This window comes from Anabrus simplex, chromosome 3, assembly GCF_040414725.1.
Source record: "Anabrus simplex isolate iqAnaSimp1 chromosome 3, ASM4041472v1, whole genome shotgun sequence".
In the NCBI taxonomy this organism is placed as follows: domain Eukaryota; kingdom Metazoa; phylum Arthropoda; class Insecta; order Orthoptera; family Tettigoniidae; genus Anabrus; species Anabrus simplex.
In genome coordinates, this window is record NC_090267.1 from 87713619 (window position 1) to 87736338 (window position 22720).

At 36.9% G+C, this 22720-nt stretch overlaps 1 protein-coding gene across 1 annotated transcript in view; it reads right to left on the reverse strand.

Moving 5' to 3' along the window:
- wfs1 (wolframin ER transmembrane glycoprotein wfs1) overlaps positions 1 to 22720 on the reverse strand; it is an 85680-nt gene that overhangs the window by 17057 nt on the left and 45903 nt on the right. Inside the window, exon 6 of the mRNA XM_067144140.2 lies at positions 4219 to 5450. Coding sequence (XP_067000241.1) covers positions 4219 to 5450 — 1232 coding nt within the window. The remainder of the gene's footprint in view (positions 1 to 4218; positions 5451 to 22720) is intronic.

Genomic DNA, 22720 nt, shown 5'->3' on the forward strand with positions numbered 1-22720 from the left:
CAGAAGCCACCCCTTCTGAATAGAGCCGTGCTGTAGAAAGCATGCCAACCCACATGCTGATCGCTAGCAAATGTTACAAGTCGTACTTCCGAACGTAATATATAGTGACTGGAAGCATTCTTTGGATAACTGCGGCTGCTGAAAGCCAGACTTTTATTTTTTAAGTGTATTTCATGTTGTTGATGTTTCCAGAATTTCATTTGGTATTCTCATATGCACCTCCACATTTTTCATTTTATCAATCTATGACCATGTTCAGCATTGTTTAACTGTTGGATGAAGTATTGTACTCCCTCACAATACATATATATATATATATATATATATATATATATATATATATTTTTTACAACTTGCTTTACGTCGCACCAACACAGATGATCATAATGTGACGATGGGATAGGAAAGACTTAGGAATGGGAAGGAAGTGGCCGTGGCCTTAATTAAGGTACAGTCCCAGCACTTGCCTGGTTTGAAAATGGGAAGCCACAGAAATTATCATAATCATTCTCATTTAGATAAAGCTGGGTTGGAATAAATATTTTATTTTACACTCTTATCGTTTCAGTCACTGTTCATTAACCATTGTCACATTATCTTACTCTATTCTTAAGAAGGTCTAACCATCATAATCTGGATTTTCCTCAGCCTCGTTTCCCCTTGGTTCTCTTTGGCAGTCTTTCTTCATTCAACTGTTTAACATGACTAAATCATTTTATCACCCAACTTTTTCTCCTTCATTTCTTCCTGTAACCACTATCTACATCATCATTAACCTAATTGTATACCATGGCACTTACATATGGACAACTTGAGACCATCTAAGATAAGTTCAACATCTCTGAAAGGTGAGTGATGCAACTAAAACTTGGGCCTATCAAAGAAGGAGGGGAATATAGGCAGTGGACAAACAAGAAGTATCACCAGTCTCATATGCCCTCACTCCACGTGAACACTACAGAGAGGTTTGGAATTGAATCCAGGCTTTTGGCGTGCAATCTAGTGATTAGAAATTATACACAGGGGTCCAGAAAAACGTAGACACTCTTTGATAGTCAATATAAATGGAACAAAATGACATACTGTTACAATTCTTGCATGGGGGGAAGGTTATTTTGTGTGTTCAAAGTGACCCCCATTAGCAGCCAAACAATATCGATGCCGCTGAACTGCTGCCCAAACTGCGGCTGTCAGTGTGATAGCCGCACGGGATGCCTCAATGGTTTCTTGTAGCTCATTCAGTATAGCTGGCTTATGTCGATAAACTTCATTTTTCAAAGGTCCCCGTAGGTAGAAGTCAAGAGGTGTAAGTTCTGGAGACCGTGGTGTGTACTCAACAGCTCCTCTTCCACCTACCCATTGTCCAGGTAGATTTCATCGAAGTAGGCTCTGACATCTCTGTGGTAGTGAGGCGGAGCGCCATCTTGTTGTAGGTAAAATCTTTCCTTTCCAAACACCTCTCGGATCGCAGGTAAAATCAATGTTTGCAGCATATGAAGATACACCTCACCAATTATGGTACCTTCAAAGAAGAATGGGCCAATCAAACCGCGTGATGACAGACCACACCACACATTAACACTGGATAGATTAATATGTTTGTCCACATGAACGTGAGGATTTTCAGGAGACCAGTACACGCAGTTGTGGCGGCTTACAGCATCGTTCAGTTTGAATTGTGCCTCGTCAGATCAGGTAACCATCCCTGTAAACCATTCATCCCCGCAAAGCATACCTTCAAACCACTCGCAGTATACTCCATCCTTCGATCCAGGTTGTCCTCGTTCATAACGTGCAACAATTTTGGAATGTACACTTGCCACTTTGCAGCCTTCAGAATTTGTCATACAGTTGATCGGTTTACCCCACTTTCAAGTGCACCCTGATTCACAGATTTTTGAGGTGACCTAGTAAAATACTGAAACACAGCAGCACTGGAAGCTGGACTTGTTGACTTTTTGGTTGGCCAGACATAATTGTCCAGTAAAAAGTGAGACAGTAGTGTGATTATTATTATTATTATTATTATTATTATTATTATTATTATTATTATTATTATTATTATTATTGTTACGGAGATATCCGTGGTAGTTAGAGGTGAAAGAAGGTGCGGGCTGGAATAGGTCTCAACTACAAAATTAAAGTTAATTTAAAACTTTAACAAAGGTTATATTTTTCAAAACTTAACAGTGGTGACATAGAATTTGAAAACTTAACAAGTCAGCAACAAGCCAAAATCAGGTACAAAGAAATTATAAGTGTTAGGGGGTAATACAAGATATGGGCTTCTAGCCCCACAATAATAATCCTTGAGCTATGAGCCCAACTTTACCAATGTACCCAGTTCACACAAAGGGGCAGAAAACCCCAATCATGTCAAGGAGCACTTGCTCCCAATTACCATGTTAAGCCTCCTAGAGGGACGTTTCACACACAAGAAAGAGCAGATGCGCTCTCAAAGTCTTCAAGCCAATTTAAGAGGCCATAAACTGACCTTACATTAACTGCCCTCAAGGCACACATACAGTGAAACAGGGGTATCTAATACCCAATCTACTGGGCCTTCGCAGGAAGGAAAACAAAACAGGTTAAGTAAATGGCCCAAAATACAAAATAGAATGGAGGCGATAACTTGCACTCCTACACCAAGTTTTTGTCTAAAACCTATGTGGCGCTAGGCCGATCATACAGGGGCTAATCCCAAGCTAGGGAGGTGACACGTATGAGAAAACTTTACTACCTTAAAGAAGAGAAGAACGGTTATGAAAACGTAATCACCTCCTTTTCAAAAATGAAGGGGAGTTCGAGAGGGTGAAGCACTCTCTATCCCCGCTTTACAGTAATTTATAGATTTTACATAGACAGAAACAAATTTACATTTTAAAAAGGTAGGTTAAATACTAAAGGTTTCGAACCCTCCCCGAGAGTTAAACTGCTGAGCTAACAAGAAATGAAGATGTTAACAGGCCATTACCTTGTAGAAGAACTGCTGCTTGAAGAAAGAGGTGCTTCCCGCCCCCTGCTACATATTCACACACTAAGAGAGATGTTACTGAAGTAGCACTGAGACAAAAAATCAGCAGTTTATATACCCTCGTGGAACATTCGAGACCTTTCAGGAATGAGTAGACACACCCTTTCGCTTTTATTGGATAACAGCAAAAACTAATACACAAGATGAGGAAGAAGCACCTTATTGGTGGAAAATTAATTACATAAATTCCCGATTGGTTGCATTCAAAACGGGCGGAAAGAAAGGATTTATATTGCCAACCCACAAACCACAGAACAAAATTTAGTAAAAATAAAACTTAGGAATACAATATTTCTTCAAGAAAGTTCACTCCATTGCACCAGAGTGTGTTACCATAGTTTTGGGTAGAGACATCTGTTAGAGATTGTCCACACCTCTTAATCGTTGAAAAACAAAAGGCAAATAAAAAAACACTCGGTGACATCTTCTGAATAACCGTGGAATTAGTTCAGTAGTTAAAGTTCCACGTTTCTCCAGTAGAGAAGTTTCAATTGGCGCAATATTTGAATTAGCGGCGTGGAGGTGTATATTATATACAAGATAATAATAATAATAATAATAATAATAATAATAATAATAATAATAATAATAATAATAAAAACCTCTGCTTTAATGTTGTGGATCTTCTGAAGTGATGCCATCTAATTGGCCTGCCTACTAATTTTGACATTTCGATTGTGCTGCTCTTTAGCAAAAGCATAATTTGACTGGACAGTTCCTATGGCCTAGTTATTTTAACTTTCATAAATGTAGACATATTATTGCATTTCTTGCATGGCAGCGTAGTCCATTGTTTTCTCAACAGATGATAAAAGGTCACATGAATGGAGCGACAATCTTGGCGCACGTTTTCCAGCAAATGACAGTGCAGAAATGAATAAAGTAAGATTGTTGTTTGAGCAACGCAACACTACTGAAGTAGTACTGGAAGTACGAAAACATGATGAAGGTACAACGGCAGTGGCGTAATGTGTACGGAACTCAGCCACCAACATGTACAACAATTTATTGTATTCAGGATTAATTTGAAGCCGACGGTGCTTTTTTAGCATCAGTGTCCATTATATCCTGGTCAAGATAAATAACACTTCCTATTTATCACCATAATTTCTCGTTAATGAATTAATAAAGTATAATTTTTACCTGAATTCTCAGGTAAGAAAGCTAACACACATATTTTTTACCTGAATTCGAGTAATGTAGCGCTCTGCAGCAGTTCTCGCATTTCCTTGAAGTCTCCAGTGTTTCAAGTACCAAGTCACTCCTATTGGTATGGAAGCCAGTACAGCTGTAACAGCAATACGGAGCATCATAGCTGAATTAGCTAAGTATTTCCCTACAGCTGCCACGGGAAGAAGTACCATAGCAAGACCAGCTAGAGGTACAATTAATACTAACCCTACCAAGGCTAAAGCACTACGAATAAGGCCATACCAAGTAGCACCCTGTGACGATATAACAGCTACTTGCCACCAAGCCAAAGTAACACAATGAGGTATCAATGTCTTGTATGTTCCACGCCAATGATCTCGAGAAGCAATTTTAAGGAATATTGCAGGAATTAAAAGATAGAATACAGCTCTGAAATTCAAGCAGAACTCCACACCATTTCCTACAACATAGGAAGCAAATGTTGGAATTCTCATGTCAAGGAAACGCCAACCTTGAGTAACAACTGCATCTGTCTCATAAGGATATTTGGCCAAGACATGTACAGCAAAAGAGAGCAATGCTAGATAATCTGGAATTTGTTTGGAGTCCATGAAAGCATACAGAGTTAAAAAGGTAAGGAAAAATGCAAGGATTGTAAGTTCTGACTGAGGAGTCCATTGGGGTGCAATAAGTGGATAAATCATGAGATTTAAAAGCAACGATAAGAAGAAATGTCCATACGGACGGAGATTACTACGGCAATACTGATATTCGGCTTCTTCCGGGTTCAAATTTCCTCCACTGTAACTAATAAAAAGGCAGGACCATGCCCTAAAATCTTGAAACTCACTTTTCCGGTGCAACATCTGAAATGTTGAGACCACCATAACAGAAATAGATGCATAATATAATGCCATAGGAATGAATAAAAGAAGACTTTCAGTACCAAACACAGAGTAAACAAATAAAAGAAGTAGAGTCTGAAACTGAGACATAGCTGCTGGGAAGAGAGATGATACAAATGGTGTACCTTTCTTGGCTACAATTTCTATTAGTTTAGAATACAAGGAACGGATTGTATTGAGAGGATGCAGAAGAGTTCTTTGTAAAAAATTCATGGATTCAATATCTTGCTGACTACGATTTGATAGTGTTAATACTCTGTGCACCAGAGGCATTTCTCCTCGTGCATAATGAGCTGCTGCAGAAACCAGGTGATCTTCAGTCAGTTTTTCTCCCAAGTATTCTCCTCGGGATGCCCAATCTGAAAATAATGAAACAAGAGAAGTTATTGTAATACAGTAGTCTAATGTCTAATAGAGGACTGAAAAAATACACACTATTTCTTGAACATAAATGAAGAGAGATACCATTTAAGTCCCTATGGCTTTATTAGTGAAATAAAATTTGGGCTTGATGCTTTTATCATTAGATATACGAAGGTTGGAACTTAAATAGTGGCAACTATTTATTTACAAATAAACAAGTGAATTATAAGGGCACCTATTCAATACTGAGAATTATGTGATAGATTCTACAAGTCTGTTAAATCTTCACATTTCATTTATTTAGTCATATGGGACTGGTTTCGACAAAAATTGTATGTCATCATCAGCCAGGGAAAGAAAACAAAGACATTAGAAATACATTAAAATTTACCTCTCTAGTAAAATTATACTAATAATTTACAAAATTATTCATATTAGGGCTAAAATGTTTATACAAATGTGAACTGGTAATCATATTACATCAGTGTATGTTTTATATGATGAGGTGTACACCATAATAATTATAATTGAGAGATATGCTAAAAATCTTTGTACAATATGCTTCGTAGTAAAATGTATACAAATGTCAATTTATTGGTATTAAATAAGTGTAATATTTTTGTTTACACACAATTTAATACATTACTAAAAATAGATAGGTATTGTAATCAAGTTTCATGAGGCTAAAAGACAGGTACTCAATTATAAGTCGTTCCACAAAAGTATATACAATGATGATGTGAAGAACATTCTAATTGGAATACAGCTTTGTACTGAACAGAAATAATGATTAAAATGCAGTAATTGCCAATTTTAAACAAAGTAGGCAGGTTGAGTTGATGACATACAATTTTCATCGAAACCGGTCCCATATGACTAAATAAATGAAATGTGAAGATTTAACAGACTTGTGGAATCTATCACTTAATTCTCCGTATTGAATAGGTGGACCTTATAATTCCCTTGTTTATTTGTGAATCTCGATTCAATACGGAACCAATAATGAAGGTTTTGACTTTATGTAACTATTTATTTACAACAGATACAAAAGAGTTACATGTTAGCAACCTTTACTGTCTTTCAATGTAGTCACCAGTGTTGTGTATAACCCGTTGCTAGCGATGTGGAAGTCGTAGTATACCTTTAGCAGAGACTGTTCTGTTGATGGTGTGAATGGAGCGGTCTACTGCCTGTCGAATCTCTGCAACAGTACTGAAGTGAATGCGAGCCCACGAATCATCGGTTTCAATCACTGTCCAGTAACGCGGCAAGAGCGTGCACTTTATCTTCACTGACGCTCGTAGCACTACCTGCCCGATGAATGTCCGCCACAGTTTGCCGACCATCGTTGAAGGCTTTTACCCAATGTGCCACTGTTCCTTAAGGCAATGCAGATTCCCCACAAACCTCTTGAAGACCTTGATGACACTGTCGTGCTGTATGACCTCTGGCGCATTCAATCTTGATTCAACTCCGTTGTTCCTGTTTGGAAAACATAGTGACAACGTTACGTTAGACCGCTAGCTCACAAGTGACTGTGTTTCTCTCGCTTGTGCACACGCAGGTGATGTGGGAACGGCGAGTCCATTTGCTATGAGGTAAGCTAGGTATGTAACCAACGTGTGCTCTCAGCGACAATATTAGATTCCATTGCATAGAGTCTCCACAGAAGTGTTGCCACTATTTAAGTTCCAACCCTCGTATATCTTACTTGTATTTATAATACTGTATTAACTTCAAATTGATTTGTTAACATCCACATTTTCTAATTACACCCAATATTAATCTATACCCTAGGAATCAGTTTAGTATTTTTGCTCAGCTCTCAAAGATATTTTTATAACAACAAAGTTATCAAACAAAGTTCTTTTTATACAAGGCAGTACATTAACTATTTGTTAAGATGAATCTGTCAATATAATTTTAAAACATCATATTCATGAATACCGACAGATAAGAAATGTTTGGGTTCTAGGTGTTTCAAAAGATTGAAAATTGAAAATCTTACAAATTCTATTAACTATGTTGACACTGACTGAAAAAAAAAAAAAAAAAAGAACCTCCTTCTTATCATTCAGTCAGTTAGGCAAACTATGAAGCAAAAACCTCAAATAACTTAAAATGAAAATCATGATTAATGACAAATCCATTAAATTAAATAAGAAATGTTTGGGTTCTAAAGCATTACATTTAGTGTAATTCTATTCTATAGCAGATTAACTAGCCATAACAAATGAACATTTTTCCCTTCTGTGGGTTAGCAGGAGTCACATTTAAGAGCAAACCAAAGAGAAGTTGTTAGGAAGATTCTGAAAAGAGCACCTACACTATGGTATGCCTTCATAAGGAAGGAGATACAACTTCGTAGGTCAAAAATTTGCATATTTCTATTTATTTTCCACTTATTTTGTTCTTTAATCAAGTGGAAGCTATAAAAATAACACTAAGAATGGAGAAATAACATTGGTCATGGGTGATTTCAACTCAAAAGTAGGGGCTGGCATTGAAGGCAATACTGTAGGCAGCCATGGTCTTGGTGTACGTAACATAAGAGGAGATAGACTTGTTCAGTTCTGTATGGAGCACAATCTGTTTGTCTCTAACACATTCTTCAAACTTCCTCCTCGGCGGCTTTACACATGGATATCACCCACCAATAACGATGAAAAGATCATAAGAAATCAAATTGATTTCATTTTGGTAAAACAACAACTAAAGAAATATGTGACATCCGTTAAGACGTATCCCGGTGCTGATGTAAATAGTGACCACAATCCAGTTGTAATGGACCTTAAAATGGTACGTTTCAGAAAAATTAAAAGAAATGTTAAACTATCCAAACATATAGATATTAAGAAACTATTGGATCCCAAAGTAAGAACTAATGTTGGAACTGCACTGGAAAAGAAGATGGAGTTAATAAGATACACTGAATCATCAGAGGTAAAATACACATGGAACGCCATTAAAGATAGTGTGATTGAAATCCAGGAAAATGAAATCGGACAATGCAACAACATCAAAAGACAGAGCTGGATAACAGATGAAATTCTACAGATCACATTCAATACAAAATTCTAAACAAAGCTGTACGCAGAAAGTGCAGGGAAGCCCGAGAATTATGGATGACAGACAGATGTAAAGAAATTGAGATCCTTCAAGAGAAGCATGACTATTTTAACTTGCATAAGAAAGTGAAAGAACTTGCTGGAATGAAACGGAGACGATATGGTCAAATTTTGAGAGATGCCAATAATGAAATCATCTTGGGTGTGGAAGGGAAACTCAAACGATTGAAGGAATATATAGAAAATCTCTTCAAAGATGATAGAAATGATCCTCCTTCACCTGACGAGAGAATAAATGAAAATAGCCCTGAAATAACAAGAAGTGAAGTTGTACATGCCGTAAAACTTCAAAAGAATGGTAAAGCAACTGGACCTGACGGTGTGTACGCTGAAGTTCTCAAAGTAATAACAGAACAGGAATCTACCGGCCTCAATATCTTAACATAATTATTCAATCAAATATATGTATCAGGAGAAATACCATCAGACTGGCTGAAATCAACCTTCATACCACTACCGAAGAAGCCTAACTCGTCTCAGTGCGATGATTATTGTATGATAAGTTTGATGTCTCACGTGCTCAAAATATTCTTGCGAATCATTCACACTAGAATATACAAAAAATGTGAATCCTACATGGATCAGAATCAGTTTGGTTTCCGAAATGGCGTTGGTACATGTGAGGCACTCTTCTCGTTAAATGTGTTGTTACAGAGGTGCAGAGATATGAATGTTGATGTCTATGCCTGTTTTATAGACTATAAAAAAGCTTTTGATTGTGTCAGGCACAATAAGCTGATAGAGATTCTGAGATCAACAGGTATTGACTCCGGTGACTTACGTATAATCAGTAACCTGTACTAGAATCAGTTTGCAAATGTCAAAACTGATCAAGGATCTTCAGAAACTGCTTCGATCAGGAAGGGCGTCCGCCAGGGTTGTGTACTGTCACCTCTGTTGTTTAACATTTACTCAGAGGCAATCTTTAAAGAAACATTGGAAGACTATGGTGGGATCAAAATTAACGGGAAAATCATCAACAACATCAGATATGCAGATGATACTGTTGTCATAGCTGATGACATGCCTGCCCTTCAGTGCATGATAAACTCCTTAGTTCAACACAGTGAAGAGTTTGGATTATATATTAACCCCTCAAAGACGAAACTGATGGTGTTCTCTAAGAAGACAATTTGGACAAATCTCACAATAAAAGATAAAATAGTTGAGCAAGTGTCTTCTCTCAAATATCTGGGTACCATCTTGGATGACCAATGTAACTCCAAACGGGAGATAATATCTAGAATTGAGCAGGCCAGGAAACAATTCATAACCACAAAGAAATTCTTTGTGAGGTCAGATCTCAGTCTCCAACTACGAATTCGTATGATCCGCTGCTATATATTTTCTGTTCTCCTATATGGATGTGAAAGCTGGACTCTGGATCCAATCATAGAAAAACGTATTGATGCCTTCGAAATGTTCCTGTATCGCCGCCTCTTGCGGATATCCTGGGTAATGAAAATCTCAAATGCCGAGGTCCTTCGTCGGATGAAAAAGCAAAAAGAACTACTGCTCACCATAAAACAGAGGAAAACGCAATATCTAGGACATATCATGAGAGGTGATAGGTATCAGTTATTACAGCTTATTATCGAAGGGAAGATACAGGGGAAGAGATCTGTTGGCAGAAGAAGAAATTCATGGCTGAAAGACCTTCGAAGATGGCACTGCTGTACTTCAGGAAATGGCATTCCATTCTGCGCTGTCAAGATCAGAGCTAGTTACGTGGATCGCCAACCTCCGCTCGGAGACGGCGTCTTAAGAAGAAGAAATCAAGTGGAAAAGAAATTTCCACCAGGCCTATTTTAATAAAATGTGTTTGTAAATGTCCATGTATATCACTTGCTACATTCCACTTTGTCATATGTCATAGGCCAGTACAATGGCTAAATGGTTAGCGTGCTGGCCTTTGGCCCAGAGGGTTCCGGGTTCGATTTCCGGCTGAGTTGGAGATTTTAACCTTAAATGGTTAATTCCCTTGGCTCGGGGACTGGGTGTTTGTGCCGTCCCCAACATCCCTGAAACTCACACAACACTATCCTCCACCATGCAGTTACCTACACATGGCTGATGCCATCCACCCTCATCGGAGGGTCTGCCTTACAAGGGCTGCACCTGGCTGGAAATAGCCACATGAAATTATTATATGTCTGCTACTCATTTTCCGTAACTTTAATTTTTTCACACAGTTTTCATCATAAATTACTGAAGATATATTTGCATGAAATTTTGCACAGTAACATATTTTATTTGTATAAACAACCTGCACTTTAATTGTTTTCTTGAAACAAGTAATTTAACATTTTAAAAATAATTATTGGTGTAAAAATTTGAAAAACTGATAAGAAAGGTAACTTGAACTTACTGTATTTCTGAAAATCCAGTATAAAAATAAGGGTGCAAGGTATATGCGGGAAGTTAATAAATCAAACTTGGTTAGAAGTAAATTACTATTTAACAGTAAGACAGCCTTACAGTTTCAGATAATGGATAGCATTTTGTTATGTTCCATAAAATATTATTAAATATTCCATTTGTCGTTGAATACGCTCACCTCCTGTTTCCATTCCCTCTTCAGGAATTGAGCTATCAAGCCATGGCTCGCTTTCAGTTCCATACAGTTAATACCCTGCTTCATTGCAATTTCATGTGCTTTAAATTGAAGCATATTGTGTGAAACACCATATTTATCATCATCATCATCTTCATTTCCCGTTTCCACCTTCCCGGGTCAGGTTGTGAATCAAGGATCTCCATTGCTACCTGTCTCTCCACCACTCTTCTCCTTTTTTTTCTCTCCACCACTCTTCTCCTTTTTTAAGTACATCTTCTGGTTTTCCTCCCCTCTTCTCAATGCACTCCCACACTGAATCTGTCCACCTCTTTCGGGGTCTTCCTCATGGTCTCTTTCCCGTTAACTTCTCTGAAAAAAGCCTTTTTTGGCACTCTCTCTTCTCCCATTCTCATCATATGCCCATACCACTTCAGCTTTGTTGTTTCTACCCTGTCTTAAAAGTTTCAAGATTCCTGTCTCTTTTTCCTTATCTCTTCATTTCTAATTCTATCCTTTCTGGTCTTGCCCTCGATACCTCTTAGGAATTTCATCTTCGCTGCCTGTATTCTACTCTCCTCTTGTTTTGTTGTAGTTCATGATTCAGCTGCATAGGTTAGTATGGGTTCATAATAGGTTGAATATAATACTTTCTTACATTTCTTTGGGACATCTTGGTTCCACAAAATACCCCTTACACTCTGGTAGAAGCTATCATTATATAAACGTCTCATGGTCTGAAGCAGTTCATTTTTGAAGTCACAAAACTTTCCGCTTTTCAGCCCCAAAACACTTTCTTGATTTGTTCGTGCTGTCAAAAGCAACTTTTTGTTTTCGCCAGTAGTGTACGTAAGTCCATCAGATTAAATTCCGGACGCGAGGCGCGATTACTGTGTTTCTCCACAAATTGAATAATTCAAATTTTAAAATTTGCCTTAAAACTTGAATGCTTCTCCATAATTGAACTATAAGCAAAGTCACTCTGGAAAGCAAATTATGATATAATACATTGGACACAATCTTATAACATATCTTGCATATACCATGTACTAATAATCTGAAATTCCAGGCAGGGTCATATTTCATCAATAGCATTAGGCCAGGAAATACCCTATAATCCAGAATTACCTACTTGCTTTTCACCGAACACGGGGAAAGAGCTGCTGTGACGAGGAGGAGGATTATGGGAGACAGTTCAACCTTGAGCTGAGAGCTGACTTGTATGTCATATCTATACCGAAACAAGAAGAAAAACCAATGCAAGATATACGCAACAATATACAGGCCTCATTCAGAGTACCCTCCTGCCACTTTTGCCACATGTTTGTACCAGCATTCATTCTCACTACTTTCATGTCTGTTATTTCTAAAAATGAATAGGATATTCTACATAAAAGAGAGTTTGTAGATTTTTGTTATATATATATTTTTTACAATTTGCTTTACTGTTAATAAATTTAACCATGATAGGTTAATATTGTGTTTGGTCCATATTGACTAGTCTGAATGTATAATATAACTATTTAAAATAGTTTATTTGAATCCGCCTTGATCAATACACTCATTAAATGAAAGAAAAACTATTTATTAAACCAAACATGTTTCGGGAAATCTCAACCATTCCCAATCCTCAGTGGTCAGATCAAAGAACAAAACAATATCACACAATCTTTTGTTTTACAATTTAAAGAAGTATTGTCCTAATACACCATATCAAAGAGTAAAAAGAAATATTATAAAAATGATCAATACATAAAATTTTGGTTGAACTGCATGAGAATACTATATAAATTTAGGATCTTCAAGCTTTTCTTCTTTTTGCTCCTTAAATGATCATATGCTAGTCTATACAGTGGGTTATCTTCTGCACTTCTCATTTAAATTGATTCAAAATTATTTTTTTGTGTAAGGTAAATTTCTAAATTTTCCAAAACATTCATTAATTTTCCCTTTTTGGCCGAATGTAATAATTTCATGTCATTGGAAATGTCTGTAAATTTATGATTCATTTCAATCATATGTTCTCCCTTTGCCGAATATCTTTTATGTTTAACCGCATTAACATGTTCTTTGTACCTTATAGCCAAACTTCTACCAGACTGTCCTATGTATCCTTGTTTACATGTTTGGCATGTTAATTTGTAAATTCCTGATTTATTGAATATACATTTATTCTCTATCTTATCTGAATTGAAAATTATCTTATTAGTATTATTATCCATTTTATATGTGACATTGATGTTCTTTTTCCTGAAAATTTTAGCCAGTTGATAAGAATGCTTATTTCGAAAAGTTAGAACTGCAAATTTCTTTTTCTCTTTTTGCTCTTTAATTAAAGTTGTTTTTGGTTCATTTTTCACTTTATTTATCATTCTATTAATAAATCTTTTGGAATATCCATTGCTACGAGCAATTTGATGGATTATATTTATCTCTCTATTATGATTCTTCTTAGACATAGGTATGTTCATAGCTCTATTAATTAAACTGTAAAATGTCGCCTTTTTATGTTGACCTGGATGATTGGAGTCATTTCTTATAATAGTATCTGTTTGAGTAGCTTTTCTGAAAATTTGAAAATCAAAATGACCAGAATTTCTGGTAACTGTTAAATCTAAATAATTTAAAGTCCTATCATTTTCAGATTCCATTGTAAAATGCACTTGTTTATCCAAAGTATTTAAATACTCTAATATACCATCAGGTTTAACCCTTTGTTCATCGATAATAACAAATATATCATCGACGTATCTCAACCATGTAATCAATCCATCTATTTTATCCACTATTTTATTATATTCAATGTAATCCATGAATATGTTAGATAAAATACCTGAAGCCGGCGAACCCATTGCTAGGCCTTTAGACTGTTTGTAAATTTTGCTGTCAAAAATGAAATAGTTATTTTCCAAAGTAAATTCTAGTAATGTTAAAAATTCTTCAACTTCCACCTTAATTTGCTGTGTTGCATTAAATTCTCTCTTACTATTTTTATAGTATCTACGATAGGAATGTTGGAGTACATACCTTTGATTCCTATCGTAGATACTATAAAAATAATAAGAGAGAATTTAATGTAACACAGCAAATTAACCCAATCGCATCATTTGACGACCCTAGCTCGTCATAGTTATTCGTGGCATATGAATCAAATTATGAGCTCTGCTCGCGGCGATGCACAGCTGTATATCAATCCATGTAGTTCAGTCACTAACCCACAGACACCACTTGTATGCATTCTGAGCTGAAGTTTACACATGTGGCTTCGGTTTTTTCCCTTTCACCGGGTTCTCACACACTTCTGGAACATGAGATAAGAGAATCTTTTTCCATATAAATTCGCTCTTGTCAGTTGCCATCATGGCGTCAAGCAGATGTGCTGGTGTTGATGAAGAAGGAATACGGAAGCTAATAGATAGTGTTTTAGAGAGTGATATTGAAGGCAGTGATGTTTGTGACGACGAAATAGACCCTGAAGTCCTTAGTTAGAGTACTAGCAATGCGTATAATAGTTCTGATGACACAGAAAGTGATGCAAATAACGAAGGTGTGCCGAGTCTTTCGAAACGAGCTCGTACCTCGGCACAGACTAACTTGACTGACTGGAACTGGACAAAAAGTGACAATAAACCTGTTGTACATAAGTTTAGTGAATATAGTGGGGTTAGTGAAAACTTATTGAAAAAGTCTGATATGCAGCCACTATCTGAACTCTCAGTTTTTTTTTTTTGTGAATACATGGACTCTTTGTTTGACAAAATATCTGTCAAGACAAATTCATATGCAGCAAAACAGTTGAGCAATCCTGCCAGAAAAAAGTTGAAAGACGATGACAAATGGTTTGAGACTACACCCGACAAAATTAGGGCATATTTTGCGTTAGTTATACTAATGTCACAAGTGCGAAAGTCAAGAATACTGTAATACTGGAGTAAAAACAGGTGTATAAACACTCCTATTTTTCGTGAAACCATGAGCAGGGGAAGATTTATTATAATTTCACAATTTTTACATTTTGTTGATGATGAACAAGTCGATAGTAGTGACAAACTAAGAAAGATTAGGCCTATAATACAACATTTCTGCTCCAAATTTTCAGAATTATATTTACCTTCACAAGACATTGCTCTATTGTCGCGGCCACGAAATTAGGCGGGTCAGAGAAATTATGCTGTTGCCAAGGTTATGTAGCAACTGGCGAAGAAATGTCTAACTGAACACATCATTTCGGAGCGCGAGGCAAGTTGTTCTCTCTCGAGCTCCTGATGTTACTTCATACAATGTTTCGAGACAAATTATACTACAAGCTTCAGAAAAGACTGCTGATTCCAGTGGTATAACTTTTGTCCATATAAACCACTTTAAATCATTATGAAAAATAAAATCTTGAACGAGTAAGTTTAAATCCGTAGAATCATGTATTGAAAATTTCAGTAAGCGGCCAAGTTTTTATTTCTTCAGCCAATAAAATTTTGTCTGCGGGAAAAATGTAAAAAATCGCCTGACTTATATTTTTTATCTGAAACATATTTCTGTGAGTCTTGTAATTTTCCCAGAAAATGGCCCGGAAAGCGATCATGTAAATGTCTCAAGCTGAGGCAGTTCGGGCCACGCGCACCAGCACAGGCTGCAGGACCCCGTAAATACTTTCGGATTACACATTAATCCGTATCAGTTTTATTACATTATAACTTTAAATATTTGAATACTGTATATTGTACTGAGTAATATAGAAAAAGAACTACTTTAAAGAATAGGTTTACATTAATTTACAATGAAGTAAGACTAAGAATCGGTTTCTGGCTTCAAGGCAGTCTTAGTCACTGTCATCACTCATCTCACTATCTGTCGAGTCGTCTTTTACACTGATGATGAATGGCTCCATTCTTTCGTCCCTTACTATTTCCTTGGCCCAATCGTCTGTTTGAACATTTTCCGCGCGATTGAAGCACTTTTCCCAATCTGCAGCAGTCACACGGTCGATGGCTTCTGACGTGAGTTTTTCTACGCCCTTTATTTTGAATGTCTTGTTCCTCTCTGCCACTTCTTTCTTGACTTGAGCCCAAATCAATTCACATTCACTATCCATCTTTAACTGCACTTACGATGCGAGCTCAACAGCTGCTTGACATGGAATGACTCGGGTAAGGTGGCCTGGGGCGGATGGGCTTCAGTTTGACAGCACTGCACGATCAGCATTGCCAATCCATGCCCGGGGGTAAGCGACTCTCGACCATCTGTCGCTTTGCCGTTTCCATATCTGACGACAGCACAGTTTTCTTCACCCGCCTAATTTGGTGGCCGCGACAATAGGTGAAAGTCTAATGAAATTCAGAGGCCGCCTTTCATATGTCCAGTGTAATAGGTCTAAACGTTCTAGGTTTGGAATAAAAATTTACAAAATTTGTGAATCAAGTTCTGGCTACTGTCTGTCTTTCAAAATTTATATAGGTGATGATTAGAGCCCGGATTTCCATGCAAATGCATGTTTTTGAATAAGCTGGTTACAGTTCTCAAACTTTGCAAATATTCGTTTTATGGCGTAACGATTCCAAATAACCGTTCTTTTTCCCTGCATGTTTGCATATTTTGGCCTTTTTAGGAGAAAGTTCATGCATAGTGCATATTTTGAAGATTTTGGATTTAATAGAGAATATTTGGACGCTTAATATTGCATAATGTGACTTTTCTTCTGACTTAGGCGCAGATATAATGTTAACTTGCATGATAATGACTTTTATGAAAGTTGGTGTGCAGAATTTGGTACCATTTTTCCACGATATACAAATATACAATATGTTTATTATTGAGAAACGGAGATGATGATGATGATGATGCTTGTTGTTTAAAGGGGCCTAACATCAAAGGTCATCGGCCCCTAAAAGCTGTTCGCTGAGAAACGGAGAGAATTGAATGTATTCCTGGCATCCTGTGTTACAACCGAAGTTAGTACATACGGTAGAGGTGCTATAATCCAATTAACCTAGCACTTTCTTATCTGTTGCTTGAAGTGAAAATTGACGTAAGCCAGAAGTTCCCACGTCAATCTCTGTAATTCTTAGGAATAAGGCGTCCCGGTTATACATTGCTATAAATTGAACCTTAAAATGCGCATTACTAAATGACGGCTCACTTTTTCGTCTATGTTAGACGAACAAAACAAAACTTGTATCGAACTTCTGTGACACCGCGTTAATGAGAAAGCGACTTACAAATGTTGGTTTTGTACTGAATCCTCTTCCGCTGTTATCCTGGAATTTCCTACCCGGAACTCGCACTCATCACACGCGTCTCTATTATCGCAACAGGTAATCTTTAGAAGTTATTGAAGACATCATCATCTGCAATCATCGCATGGAGAAGTAGCTGCGACAGCTAGAGATAAGCTGAACAATGTGATCCATTCAAATCCTGACTGAATTGATCAAGCTCATAAAAGATGTATTGCGGTGAAAATGCGAAGACGTAAAGTTTGACCTCACGTTGTCCCAAATGTCTTCATTTAAGTATGCACCTGTCACTTCTTGTGACGTAGAAAGGTCATTTATGTGCTTAAGAATGTGCTGACAGACAAACGGATGAGCTTAAATCAAGACAGTTTGGAGAAATTATGGTAGTTGCTGTACAATGTTTTGAATTGTGCATGTTTTGCCATATGATAGTGCATGAATGCATGCATATTTTGAGATTTGATAGTGCATGAAAATCCGGGCTCTAGTGATGATGTAACGGATCCAAGTCTGCCAGCAAGTACAAATGTTGTTCTCAACGTGTGAACCCTTGTTAGGCCGATGACATACCTTTTACTTAGATAACTGGTATTCTTCCCCAGATTTATTCAAAAGGCTACATGACAAGCAGATGAATGTAACTGGAACTGTTAGACAGAACCGAAAAGACATGCCTCGCGATATCAGTAAGACGAAACTAAAACGTGGAGAGTATGAGACGTGGGCTGCCAACAGTATGTTGTGTGTGAAGTGGAAAGATAACAAGGATGTTTGCTTTCTCAACACTAAACACAAATCAGCTGACATGACAGACAGGCAAACTCAGAAGAAAGAGAGGACAAACCCCGAGGGAAGAAGTAATAAAGCCCAAGTGTGGCCTTGCATACCAGAAGGGGATGGGTGGTGTTGACCTTCAGGAACAGGTTACAGCTCTGTTTCCTGTCATGCGACACACAGTGAAAGGGTATAGGAAAATATTCTTTTACCTCCTAGATATGTGCATTTTCAATTCCTTCACTGTGTATCACAAGAGCGCTGCTAGCAGAAAGACGAGCTACACAGACTTCCGAACTAGCATTGCACAGCAGCTACTAGAGACTGTTCGGTTACCGGAGTACTCGGTTCGAGGTCAACCTTCAGCGAGCACTACCCCAACCAGATTACAAGCTAAATCATGGGCCCACTTTCCCATGCATATTCCCTCTACAGAGAAGAAATCAAAAGTCACAAGAAGGTGTGTTGTGTGCTACAGCCAGGGTAAAAGAAGTGAAAGTTGCTGGCAGTGCAAAAAGTGTGGCGTAGCTCTTCAACTAGAAGAATGTTTTGAGGTGTACCACACCCAGCAGACGTACTAAAATAACGGCATTGGTAAGTTTATTACTTCGTTATCATGCATGCAAATTTTCAGAAAGGAATATTTGCTGGTTGGTTTTGTATGATTTTCTAAATAATAGTGTGATGACGACGGCCGTAGAGCGGTATTTAAATGTGATTTCTTAGTGAACTCCTATGGTATTTAAGTGCCTTTGCTGGCAGGACCTAGTGTTTACAGTGCACTATGTCTTCTGGTATAGGCTAGAGCAATTCTGTTACTTTCATTGATCTGTCTCAGCTTTATCCTTGGCTTGGACAAAATGAAAGTGACTGAGGTATGAGTGATGCTAGTAATACCATTCCTTTTGCAGCCAGTCCCTGCTATGAATGGTGTGAAAATATTGCTCATAGGATCAGTTAGTGCATGCATTTCAGTGGGCTTGGCAGACTGATATGTAATAGCAACTTCTGGCTCGGCGAGGAAAGCAACGGGAAACTACCTCACTCCTCATTTCCCTAGTACGCCTCTTCAGTGATGCCTAGGCCATCTATGACAGCTGATGGCGGAACTGTTGAGGATCCAACCAGCCTTCGGGCTGAGGACTAAACATACATACATGGTATTTAAATGTGAGGCGAATGGGATAAGTAAGGTGGAAGTTGAAGAATTTTTAACATTACTAGAATTTACTTTGGAAAATAACTATTTCATTTTTGACAGCAAAATTTACAAAAGTCTAAAGGCCTAGCAATGGGTTCGCCGGCTTCAAGTATTTTATCTAACATATTCATGGATTACATTGAATATAATAAAATAGTGGATAAAATAGATAGATTGATTACATGGTTGAGATACGTCGATGATATATTTGTTATTATCGATGAACAAACGGTTAAATCTGATGGTATATTACAGTATTTAAATACTTTGGATAAACAAGTGCATTTTACAATGGAATCTGAAAATGATAGGACTTTAAATTATTTAGATTTAACAGTTACCAGAAATTCTGGTCATTTTGATTTTCAAATTTTCAGAAAAGCTACTCAAACAGATACTATTATAAGAAATGACTCCAATCATCCAGGTCAACATAAAAAGGCGACATTTTACAGTTTAATTAATAGAGCTATGAACATACCTATGTCTAAGAAGAATCATAATAGAGAGATAAATATAATCCATCAAATTGCTCGTAGCAATGGATATTCCAAAAGATTTATTAATAGAATGATAAATAAAGTGAAAAATGAACCAAAAACAACTTTAATTAAAGAGCAAAAAGAGAAAAAGAAATTTGCAGTTCTAACTTTTCGAAATAAGCATTCTTATCAACTGGCTAAAATTTTCAGGAAAAAGAACATCAATGTCACATATAAAATGGATAATAATACTAATAAGATAATTTTCAATTCAGATAAGATAGAGAATAAATGTATATTCAATAAATCAGGAATTTACAAATTAACATGCCAAACATGTAAACAAGGATACATAGGACAGTCTGGTAGAAGTTTGGCTATAAGGTACAAAGAACATGTTAATGCGGTTAAACATAAAAGATATTCGGCAAAGGGAGAACATATGATTGAAATGAATCATAAATTTACAGACATTTCCAATGACATGAAATTATTACATTCGGCCAAAAAGGGAAAATTAATGAATGTTTTGGAAAATTTAGAAATTTACCTTACACAAAAAAATAATTTTGAATCAATTTAAATGAGAAGTGCAGAAGATAACCCACTGTATAGACTAGCATATGATCATTTAAGGAGCAAAAAGAAGAAAAGCTTGAAGATCCTAAATTTATATAGTATTCTCATGCAGTTCAACCAAAATTTTATGTATTGATCATTTTTATAATATTTCTTTTTACTCTTTGATATGGTGTATTAGGACAATACTTCTTTAAATTGTAAAACAAAAGATTGTGTGATATTGTTTTGTTCTTTGATCTGACCACTGAGGATTGGGAATGGTTGAGATTTCCCAAAACATGTTTGGTTTAATAAATAGTTTTTCTTTCATTTAATGAGTGTATTGATCAAGGCGGATTCAAATAAACTATTTTAAATAGTTATATTATACAATTTGCTTTACGTCACTCCAACACAGATAGGTCTTAAGGCAACGTTGGGATAGGAAAGGGCTAGGGGTGGGAAGGAAGCAACAGTGGCCTTAATTAAGGTATTTGCCTGTTGAGAAAATGGGAAACCCGGAAAACCATCTTCAGAGCTGCTGACAGCGGGGTTCAAGCCCACTATCTCCCGAACGCAAGCTGACAGCTAAGTGACCTAAGCCACGAGGCCACTTGCCTGGTTTTGTTATAAAAATTGGAAAAGGAAAGTGCATCTATTTTTGCCAACTGATTCAATATATTTGCTGCTTTCAATGCTCTTTTTTTAATCATATCACAAGTTATGGCAAAAACCATCATTTTTCAGGTTAGTTATATACCGTATTTACTCGTATAATAGATCCCTTGCTTGCCCACTTTTACACCAAAAAAATGTAAAGGGGGTCCACTCTTATGAATGCGGAGTTATACTGGCTATTTTCTAAATGTGAAGAGATAATAAATGGTGAACACGACTTTAAGGCCTACATATAAAGTAAATATAGTCAGTTTTAGTTACTCATTTCACGTCATTTGCTTTATCTCCTTAATTCCTCTGATGAGATTGTTGTCAGGAAGGGCATACAGTCGTAAAAACGTTTCTCTGCAAAGGTTTGTCTCACTTCATACTTGACCCCGTAGAGAAAAGGGATAAGGGTATAATATTATATTATGCAATATTGTTACAAAATAACTTAATGGCCAGTCATTTGTGTCTGTCAGTTGAGTAGGCCTACCGCACTGTAAACCTGAGTAAACCGGATCACTGATTTCATTTGAATTATCGTCTTGCGCCGCCAACTTCCCTGCTACCAGTGTGTCGTCATTCCACGTGACGTCATCTTCACTGCCATCTCATCAGCCATGCACTGCAATCGAGAGCATTCGAGGTCCCGTCTTTTTGAACCTTTCTAAAAGAGTTTTGTTCCTGACTATAGAGTCCAAACAGTGTGAATCTATTCCCAAATGGTTTCTAGAGATGGTTTCTGATATTCCCAGTTGGTGTATGTGTGGCAGAAGCCACTCGTTCCGAATAAAACCATGCTGTAGAAAGCGTGTCAAAACATCAACTGATTACTAGCGTGTGTTACGAGTTGTACTTCCGAATGTAATACATAGTGACAGGAAGCATTCTTTTGATATCTGTGGCTGTTGAAAGCCACATCCTTATTTTTAAGTATATTTTATGCTTGTTCTCGACATTTATCACATCAGGATTTACTTAAACAGCTGTAAATGAGATACGAGAGAGCGCACTGTTTAGGTTAGATATATTATTGCCCAGATAGTGCCAAAAGTTCCACTACGGAAAGAATAAAAATAAATAACAGGAAAGTTTGCTGCATTTATGGATATCTACAGGTGTGGCGGTAATGCATTTTATTATCATAGTGTTTCATTTTGTACGTTCGTTGCCTGCATTTTTTAATTAACGCATGTATGTTTTGTTTGATATCTCCAAAAATCATTAAAAGTAAGTGGGAACGTAAAGTTATTATTATTATTATTATTATTATTATTATTATTATTATTTGTTAGGTTCATTGGCGAGTAAAACAATCGTTATAATTGCACAGTTTCTATCACGTTTTGAACTTACTTCTTTCCACAAAATATCTATATTGGCCCGAGTTACGAGATATTAAATGATCACTTTGTTAATGATCTCGCCTGCTATATTAAAAGCAACAACCGTGAATATTTGTCAACTAAAGTAAACTTGTTTCCTCATCCCGAGGTGGTGCAGCTCTTTTTAGACAGGCCCCCAGTGGAGGGGAGTTACATGTACCATTTTTACCACATATTGTTTAGGTTAGATATGCTATCACCCGGATAGTGCCAAAAGCTCCACGACGGAAAGAATAAAAATACATAACAGGAAAATTTGCCGCATTTATGGATATCTACAGGCGTGGC